The 10,147-nt window shown below is 44.6% G+C and overlaps 1 protein-coding gene across 1 annotated transcript; it reads right to left on the bottom strand.

The window, feature by feature from the left end:
• Nucleotides 1-2,437: 2,437 nt before the first annotated feature.
• On the bottom strand, nt 2,438-6,456 carry LOC101020054 (secretoglobin family 1D member 2-like). The gene is made up of 3 exons (XM_021925652.2): nt 5,457-6,456; nt 3,978-4,165; nt 2,438-2,578 (listed from the first exon to the last, which is right to left on the bottom strand). Exons 1-3 carry the CDS (start codon nt 5,509-5,511, stop codon nt 2,549-2,551), a joined length of 273 nt encoding a protein of 90 aa, XP_021781344.1. The 5' UTR covers nt 5,512-6,456; the 3' UTR covers nt 2,438-2,548.
• Nucleotides 6,457-10,147: the final 3,691 nt, after the last annotated feature.

Below are 10,147 nucleotides of genomic sequence, written 5' to 3'. Positions count from 1 at the left end.
AGCTTCCCAGTGGATTCTAAAACAGAGACACATTTGAGGACCCCAAGGCAGAACATTTGTCATTCTTGTATTCTTTAGTGGGAATAACCTCAGATCTTCCTGGGCACTAGTGAGGTCTAAGTCAGACAGAACTTGGAAGCCTTCCAGCAAAATGCATATGAAGATGCTCAATACATAGAAACTTTTATTCATTGTAAGCATTATAGTAATGGTTGCTCCAGTTTGCAGAGTGCTAAGATTTTCCTGAGTATTAATTAATTTAGTGTGTTCTTACAACAATACTGTGATATGCATCCTATAACACAGAAAGGCACACTAATGATAAAAGGGATGTCTATGCATGTGAATGCATGTGTGTATGAGGATTTAATGTAAGGCATGGGTATTTGAGAGGGCTTTGCAGAGGAAGAGGTAAGCGAAGTGAATTCTATAGATGGGGTTGCCAGATGTCTCAGGCAGGGAAGGCTACAGAGGCAAAGGAAAATACATTAGCCCTGGTGGAAGGATATGAGTTATGTGATAAGTAAGAAATGAAATATAAACAACTGTGACTGATTACAGAGTACCTGGGGAGAAAAGGGAGATGAGAGGGCAGGGGCTGACAAAAACAGGTGTTGGAAGCCCCTGTGTGCAATGCAAGGGTGTGGACTTGCTCCTCCAGTAAGTGTTCCTCTGTGGTTTTCTCCCAGTGTTGCAAGAGCTCCATGATTCCTGGTTTGCCATGCACAGTGTGTAGACTGAACTGGTAATGGGTTTCACAAACTTAGGTTCTGTTTTTAAGTGCACCTATTTTCTGGTGTGATTTTAAAAATATATATTTATTTTACAAGAAATGTTCAATTAATAATAACTTATCTACTATTGTTCCAAGTGTATAAACATTATCATATGAAGGTAGGTTTAGGGTAAAAATAAGTTCCCTTACTTAAAATCCTTGAGAACAAAGAGCCCTCTGGTCATGTACACTTGTGGAAAAGAAGACAGAATCACATTTTAATTTTAGGAGGTTCACTTTGGCGTGGATAAGGAGAACATATTGCAGGAGGGCTTCAGAGGCTAGGAGACAATTTAGGAGATTTCAGTCTAAGTTGTGAAGGACACAGACCAGACTGTGATGGTCACTACATGATAGGAAAAAAGAGATTTGCAGAGGTGATGCTGTAGCCATGGAGAGAATAAAACGTAGTGCACGGCTAGAAGGCAGTAGGAAGGGGAGATGTTTTTGGCTGATTCATGTTCCCCCCAAAAAACATCTACATCCTAATCCCTGAAATCTGTGACTGTTCCATTACATGACAAAAAAATCACTTTGCATACGTGATTAAGTTAAAGATGATGAGACAGGGACATTATTCTAAATAATATGGTGGTCCCTAAACCCAACCTCTGTACTTTGTAATTAAAAGGCAGAAAAGGATTTGACATGGAAATAACAATAGAAAAAAAATTATCATGGAGAAAGAGGTTGCAGTGATGTGGCCACAGGACCAGGACAGTCAGCAGCCCAGAAGCCATTAGCAGCCCTTAGTGATCTCTCCCTGAGAGCCCCCAGAGGGAGCCGAGTCCTGCTGCCCCCTAGCCTCCCAGCAGTGATACTAATGTTGGGCTTCTGATCCCCAGAGGTGTCAGAAAATCAGTTGTTTTAAGCCACCAAGCTTGCAGAGGTTTGTTCCAGCAGCCACAGGACACCAAGACAAGAACCTGTTGGGTCTCCCTGTGTCCTGGTTAGGAGACTTGCCGGGTGGGTGCGTTACCCTGGATGGGCTCATGGAAGGGAGAGCAGGCTGTGGGAGGACGCAGTGCTCAGTTTCACATCCTGCTCCTGGAAGGACTGTAGAGTGCACGCTTGGAGCTGTCCAGTTGGCAGGGGGTGCTGGTCTCTGGAGCTCTTGGGAGAGCTGGAGAGAGAATTTGCCTCAGGTGCTGGTGAGGGTGCAGACACTGAGGAGTGCTCTGAGTGTGGGGAGTGAAATAATGTGAACTCCATGTGGAAACCTGGAGATGCCTTCAAATTGTGATAAATTAGGAAATAAACATGACGGGGCAGAGAAACCATAGTGCAGAGGTGGCACCAAGCAGGCTCACCTTCGGTCCTAAAGGACATCACACTAGGGCCACTGCTGGGTGGGAACTCCAGGCCTGGACACCCAGGCAGGCTGGGGGTTCCCTCAGTACAAGGCCATCAGAAACGCTGTAATTCCTGTGTCCTCGTTAACATGGTTTTCATTTAGGGCCACAGGATAGGGAATGTCTAAGGAATGCAGGACGATTCCTACCAAATATTTCCCTCTGGGGTGCCTGGACTCCGGCCCCATTGGTAACAGGACCTAGTTCTCTGGAGCTGATTATCACCCACAGCAAAAGGCCATTCCCCTATAAAAGCCACCCTTGACTCAAGGCCTAAGACTGCAGGATCATAACAAGACCAGTGGAGACGTGCAGGGCAAGTGATTTATTAGAGAAAGACGTTGAAACCTTTACATTCTGCAGTGACGATCAGAGTATCATTGAAAGATAGTGGAAACTAGCATTAAAAAGTTTTTACATCTCAGCGATCACATTTCTCTGCTATTTTTTCCTGAAATAGAAAAGGAAAGAAAGGAAGGTGAGGTTGGTCATGCAGCTCCTGGAGACAACATCTTAACATCCAAGTGGCCGATGGAATTCTGCTCCCAAAGACAATTGGAAGGGCAGAGGCAGGAACCCAGTGTGTGTGGGAAACCAGAGCCTAGACCTGGGGGCTTCACAGCACGCATGCTGGTGAGGGAGCAGCCTTTCCTTGCCAGGCCAATAGCCCTGGGGGGACCCAAGTGTGAGGCCCCAGGTGCTCACGGCGGGGAAAGAAGGGGTGGACAGAGCAGCCAGAGGTTATTGTCTGGGCTCTCCCAGGACTTGGAGTCTCCTGTTTCCTACAATGAGGGACCCAGGACTGAGAGGTTGGTCAGGGCTGAGAGGGCTTCTGGGAAGCTTGGCTTCCAGGAGAACTCCAGCCTCCCCATGTGAGAATTCTGCCTCAGGGCCCAAGCACCTCTCAGTCCTGAGCCTGCACCTTCCATGAGCATTTGCAGCTAAACCTCAGGACAGCAACCCAGAGGCAGCCAGGCTGAGAGGCCCCTGGAAAACCTCTGATTTCTTGAGAAAGACAGAATGAGAGCATCCCGCTTCCATGGCACTGCAGGAGGTGGAGTAGCGAGGGTCTTGGCCCACTGGCCGTGGTCAGGAGAGCATCGTGGGTGAGGAGGGGAGCGTGGAGTCTGAGGAGCTGGGAGGAGCTCCTTCCTGGATCTGCAGAAGCTGCAGAGAAGCCCAGCCCTCCAGTGCTGCCTCTGCAGGAGGCCTGGCTTTGGGTCCCTCCCTGCCTTCCTCTCCCTGTTCAAGGCTCCCACACCCCCCAGTACATTCCCCAGTGACTGTGTGAGGGCCGCTTGGCCTCAGAAAAGTCCCCAGGTTGAGAGGTAGTCATGTTTAGCCCTTCACCATCCCTGCTTGGGCCCAGGCTCACTCCCCATGTCCTCAGCACACTCTGGGGACATGGCATCCAGGCAGGTGACCTGAGGAGGGGGAACATGCAGGAGGCTGTGCGCAGCTGAGCTGAGTTCTGCAGGCGAAATGGAAGCACCCACCCTGTGGCCCTGAGTGACTCTCTCAAGCAGTGAACAGCAAGGCAGGTGCCCCACCACCTGTGTCCCCCGCAGAGCAGCAAGCTGACCTCACTTCACACTGTGCTGCTGACCAGAAGCCTCGACATGAAAAAAGAAATAAATTGACCGCGGTGAGTGGATCGCCTGAGGTCAGGAGTTTGAAACCAGCCTGGCCAACATGGTGAAACCCCATCTCTACTAAAAATACAAAAATTAGCCAGGCATGGTGGCAGGTGCCTGTAATCCCAGCTACTTGGGAGGCTGAGGCACAAGAATCACTTACACCTGGGAGGCGGAGTTTGCAGTGAGTCAAAAAAAAGAAAAGAAAGAAATTACCTGGACTTTTTCAATTAAAAGATGTTTCTCAAGCGATATCTGATCTGTGCATTTCTTCACTTCCAAAACGGCTGCTACAGCTTCTGGAGGTGCATCATATTTGGCAAGTTTTAACTTGAACACAGGTTCACTAATGAATGAGAAGCCTGAGATCTCAGAAAAAAGAGCTGGGCAGACCACAGCATTGGCTGCAACACAAGAATAAAAATACTCTTTATGTTAGAAAAAGTCGATTATTTTTCATGGCTGCCTAATGGCTACCAGACATCACCCCCTGGGATCCGTGTTTCCACACCGTTATTGTGCTGATGACACTGCCAGACCTTCTCGGTGTGATTTCCTCAAGGTCACACAAACAAAGGGAAGAAGTTCATACCTACAGCTAGACTCTCTTTTATTTATATATTTTTCTTTTTTTTGAGATAGAGTTTTGGTCTTGTTGCCCAGGCCAGAGTGCAATGGCATGATCTTGGCTCACCGCAACCTCCACCTCCCAGGTTCAAGCGATTCCCTTGCCTCAGCCTCCTGAGTAGCTGGGATTACAGGCATGCGCCACCACGCCTGGCTAATTTTGTATTTTTAGTAAAGATGGGGTTCCTCCATGTTGGTCAGGCTGGTCTCGAACTCCTGACCTCAGGTGATCCACCCGCCTCGGCCTCCCAAAGCGCTGGGATTACAGGTGTGAGCCACCGCACTCAGCCTTTTTTTTTTTTTTTTTCTGAGACAGAGTATCACTTTCTCAGGCTAGAATGCAGTGGCACAATCTCGGCTCAGTGCAACCTCAGCCTCCTGGGCTCAAGCGATCCTCCCACCTCAGCCCCCCAAGTAGCTGAAACTACAGGTGAATGCCACCATGCCCAGCTAATTTTTTTTGTGGGCTATTTATTTATTTATCTATTTATTGTAAATACTGGGTATCCCCATGTTGCCTGGTCTTAAACTTCTGAGCTCAAGCGATCCGCCCGCCTCGGCTTCCTGAAGTGTTAAAATTACATGGCTCATACCTAGTGTTAAAATCTAGGTGTGAGCCATGATGCCTGGCCCACAGCTAGACTTTTGACAGCCTTAATCTTACTCCATTCCCATAGCCACTCCTGGCAGAAGCTCTAACCACCAGTGATTGGAGGAGGCTGGTCAGGGAGGGTGAGCATTGTGCCAAAGGTCAAATGGCTGGGAAGTGGCAAAGCCCAGATTCACCCCAGACCTCACATTACATCCTCTGACACAGATCCCATCCAGGAGCGAAGCTCGGGCAGAAGAATTCCTAACGTTTTCCTGCATTTATATTTTATAAAACTTCCTAGGTGCTGGAGAGAAGAAATAGCCCTGAGCTTTCTGAGAGGCTCATTCAACAAGCACAGAAAAAGTTCTGGTGTTTTGGTTTAGTGAAAACTCCTACTCCAGCCCAAATGAGTGGCCTCACCTCGGAGGAGGGTGCGTCCCAGGGGCTGGTGCTGGACTCATGACTGATGTACTCACCCTGGTAGCAGCAAAGGGCCAGCGTGACCAGTAGGAGACACACCGACAGCCTCATGGTGGCTTATTCTGCTGTGAGCTCAGCTTTCACAAACGATGAGAAATTTGGACTCGATCCCAGAAGCCTGTGAAGCCGTGGAGCCCAGGGCTATTTGTATCTAGGGAGTCTGGCTGGTCCTGCCCACGGGGGCACCTGATAGGTCACCAGGCCTGGCTGTCAGCTCAACCTTCCTAGCCAGGGCTGCTGCCATCCATCAGTGTCATGTCCCCACGCCTCCCTCCATCCCGAGTTGGGCGGAGCTCAGGAGAGCAGCCCACGTGTGGGCAGCAGAGCTGAGAACCACCCAAAACTCAGCTCTGTGCTCTAGGTGGGTGTCCTGAGATCTCTGGAAATATTCCCGGGATTCTCAGTTTCCTCCTGAGCTTTTGCTAATTATTATTTTTTCTTTGTATCAGTGCAGAAGCCTAGGTGGATTCTGACTTCAGCAGGCACAGGAAGCTGGAAGGCTGTGTTCTGGTTATGGGAGAGCAGGGACATAAGGAAACCCTGCTTTGATCCCCCTGCATGTCTGACAACCAGCCAGGCTTGTTTCAGTTGCATGTTGAGCAAGTCTAAACAAGACCTATTTTTTCCCTGAGCCCCTTCCATCGTCACCATGTTCACTGCATAGGTACCTAAAACTGAGTTGAATACGTCGTACCTTTGGAGGATTTCCTGGGGGAAAAGCAACCACCGCACCTATTCTCTATCCTGCCTTACTCCCAGACTGAGTCTTGTTTATGGGTGCAGTTATAAATATGACCAAGATTCACATTTTCTACCTATGAAGAGCAAGCTTTCTGTGATGTGTAGCCACTAACATCTTATCTTAGGGCTGGTCTGATGAATCAATATCCCAACTTTTTCCAAATGAGCCGGGCATGGTGGTGGGCGCTTGTAGTCCCAGCTACTCGGGAGGCTGAGGCAGGAGAATCGCTTGAGAGGTGGAGGTTGCAGTGAGTCAAGATCATGCCACTGCACTCCAGCCTGGGCAACAGAGCAAGACTCTGTCTCAAAAAATAATAATAATAAAATAAAATAAATAAATAAATAAAGAATTTGTTTCCAAAAAAAAAAAAAAATGTGTGGAAGGAGCCCAGACAACAGCATGAGAGAAGTTGACACAGTATAAACAAAGTGTCTTGTGAAGATCATCAGGTAGCCTGGTGAACCTGAAACAGACAGATGAACATGGTATAATAAAGAAGGGTTTGTGACTGGAGAACAGGATGGGCCAAATTCAGTGGAGCTTGCTTGCACTTTCCTCTGTGGAAAGTAGAATGAGTGGGAGAGATGCGACACTTTCAGATTTTTGTTACCCCACTGCATCTTTTTTTTTTTTTTTTTTTTTGGTGATTTTAAATCTCAGGTCAAAATAACAGACTTTCATATCCTTTAGGATAGCTGCTATAAAACAGACATACAAGCTAGCTAACAAATTTGAAAATACCATTGTGACAAGGAAGTGCTCTCTTAGTGGGAATGTAAAATAGTTCAGCCATCATTGAAGAGTATGGGGGCCTCTCAAATTAAAATAGAAAATATCATAGGATCAAGGAATTTCTCCTCTGATGATATAGCCACAAGTACTGAAATCAGGATATTATAGCTATATCGCATGGGCATGTCCTTAAGGACACTATTCACATAGGTGAAGAAGGGGAACCAACCCAGTGTTCATCCCCAGATGAAAGGATGAAGCAAATCTGGGTATTCATGGAATAGAATCTTATTCAGACTCTAAAAGAAGGAAAATCCAGACACAGGCTGTAGAATTCAATATAGATGGACTACAGTACATTATGCTATATGAAGTAATCCAGTCACAAACATAAATATAGTATGATTCCACTTATGTGTGGTATCTACAGTATCCAAATCCACAGAAACAGAAGTTTGAATAGTGGTTTTCAGAGGCTTTTGGGGAAAAGATATTGGGAGGTATTGTTTAATGGTAGAGGATTTCAGGTTTCCAAAAAAAGTTTTTGGAGATTGGTTGCACAATAAAGTGAATGTACTGAATACTGCTGAGGTGCATGCCAAGTCGTAAGATGGTACATTTGTAATGTACCAAATGTAAGATGGCACGTTTTACATTTTCATATCACAATGAAAAAAAATTTAAACCACCTGGGCTTGAAGTAAAAGTCACACCTTCCAAGCACCTGAATTTTGAGCTACCTGCTTCTGTAAAGCCAAGGATTTACAGAAGGCCAAGAGGGCCTTGAGCACATTCTCTTTCCTAAGCCCTTACTTTCTGTTGACTCATTCATTCAACCAACAAACCATTTTTATCCTTGATCACACAAACATTGCCTTGGCTTTATAGAATGGAATGTCCCATGAAAATCCAGTCACCAAACTAGCTGTGAGCTGATTCTTCTTGGAAACATGCAGGCCCAGAGTGTTGCAAAAACTTCTGTAGTTAATGAGAACGGTGGTAATAAAGAGAGTAGTAATAGTTTTCAGTTTGTATATCTGTACCTGCAAAACACAATTGATCATATTCACATTCTTGTTACAAAAGTGTAATATATAAGCTATTACATTTCCAATAATATAGTTGAGGCAACTGACTTGCAGAAATACGAAACCCATCCAGAGTTGCACAGTTTAAAAGCCAGAAGGTCTGACTCAGGCATTGATGGTGTATGAGTTGTGAAGTAGCAAAGTGGTTCTCTCAGTCCAAAATCTGGCCCTGTTTACATGTGAGGTGGGCTGGAGGCAAATGCAGATTAATTTTTGTCTAAGCAGCTCCTTGTATTTTACTTTTTCACTCAAGTGAATTCTTCTAATCAATGATGCCTCACATTAGCTTCTTCATCTAGTTCATTTCACTTTTTCGTCTTTTCCTTTTGAAGTAAGATCCTATAGTGACAACATCAAATGCTGGCGAGATGAGGAACAACGGGAGCTCTCATTCATTGACTAGTGGGAATGCAAAATGGTACAACCATTTGGAAGACAGTGTGGCAGTTTCTTACTAAGCTGAACACATTCTCACCACAAATTCCAGTAAGTGTGCTCCTTGATATTAACCTAAATTAGTTGAAGTTTAGTTTCCATACAAAAATGTGGACACTGATATTCAAAGAAGCTTGATTGAAAATCATCAAAACAGGAAGCGACTGAGAAGTCTTTTAATACGTGCAGAGATTATTAACCTTTGGTACCTATAGGCAGAAGAATATGATTCACCACCAAGAAGTAATGAGCTATTATGCCGTGAAAAGAAAAGAAGGAATCTCAAATGCTTATAACTAAGTGAAAGAAGCCAATCTGAAAGGGTTACCTACTGTAGGATTCCAACCATATGACATTCTGAAAAGCACATATGGAAACAAAGGTCTGTTACTGACAAACGTTAATGGGGAGGGAATCATGAAAAGGGAGAGCACAGGGGATTTTTAGGGCAGAGAAACAATTCTGAATTTTAAAAAATTTTTTATTTCCATAGATTTTTGGGAAACAGGTAGTATTTGGTTATATGAGTAAGTTCTTTAGCAGTGATTTGTGTGATTTGGGTGCACCCATCATCCAAGTAGCATCCACTGAACCCAATTTGTAGTCTTTTATCACTCACCCCCCTCCCACCATTTCCCCCAAGTCCCCAAAGTTCTTTGTATTATTCTTATGCTTCTGCATCGTAATAGTTGAGCTCCCACTTATGAGTGAGTACATGTAATGTTTGGTTTTTCATTCCTAAGTTACTTCTCTTAGAATAATGGTTTCCAGTTCTATCCAGGTTGCTGCTAATGCCATTCTTTCCTTTTTATGGCTGCGTAGTATCCCATTGTATATGCATACTACAATTTCTTGAATCACTTGTTGATTGATGGGCATTTTGGCTGGTTGTATGTTTTTGCAGTCCTGAATTGTGCTGCTATAAAAATGCCTGTGCAAGGATCTTTTTCATATAATGACTTCTTTTCCTCTGGGTAGATACCCAGTGGTAGGATTGCTGGATCAAATGGTAGTTCTACTTCTGGTTATTTAAGGAATATCTACACTGTTTTCCATAGTGGTTGTATTTGTTCACATTCCCATCAGCAGTGTAGAAGTGTTCCCTTTTCACTGCATCTCTGAACAACATCTTTTGTTTTTTTGATTTTTTGAATCATTATGGTCTTAATATATTATGGCCCTTCTTGCAGTAGTAAGGTGGTATTGCATTGTGGTTTTGATGTGCATTTCCCTGATCATTAGTGACGTTGAGCATTTTTTCATGTTTGTTGGCCCTTTGTATATGTTCTTTCTAGAACTGTCTATTCCTGTCCTTAGCCCCTTTTTTGATGGGATTGTTTGTTTTTTCCTTGCTAATTTGTTTGAGTTCCTTATAGATTCTGGATATTAGTTTTTTGTTGGATGTATAGATTGTGAAGATTTTCTCCTCTGTGGGTTGTCTGTTTACTCTGCTGACTGTTTCCTTTGCTATGCGGAAGCTCTTTAGTTCAATTAAATCTCACCTATTTATCTTTGTTTTTATTGCATTTGCCTTTAGGTTCTTGGTCCTGAAATCTTTGCCTAAGCAAATGTCTAGAAGGGTTTTTCCGATGTTATCTTATAGAATGTTTACAGTTTCAGGTCCTAGATTTGAGTCCTTGATCCATCTTGAGTTGCTTTTCATATAAGATGAGAGATGAGGATCCAGTTT

Source organism: Papio anubis, chromosome 12 (genome assembly GCF_008728515.1).
Source record: "Papio anubis isolate 15944 chromosome 12, Panubis1.0, whole genome shotgun sequence".
In the NCBI taxonomy this organism is placed as follows: Eukaryota; Metazoa; Chordata; class Mammalia; order Primates; family Cercopithecidae; genus Papio; species Papio anubis.
This window is presented reverse-complemented; position numbering and strand designations above follow the sequence as displayed.

Excerpts from the sequence above, each read along its gene's own strand:
- LOC101020054 (XM_021925652.2), bottom strand. The coding sequence starts at position 5,511 with ATGAGGCTGTCGGTGTGTCTCCTACTGGTCACGCTGGCCCTTTGCTGC. Across the intron at positions 4,166-5,456 it reads GGCCCTTTGCTGCTACCAGG|CCAATGCTGTGGTCTGCCCA; the intron begins GTGAGTACATCA and ends CTTGTGTTGCAG. Across the intron at positions 2,579-3,977 it reads TTTTAATTGAAAAAGTCCAG|GAAAAAATAGCAGAGAAATG; the intron begins GTAATTTCTTTC and ends TTTCTATTTCAG.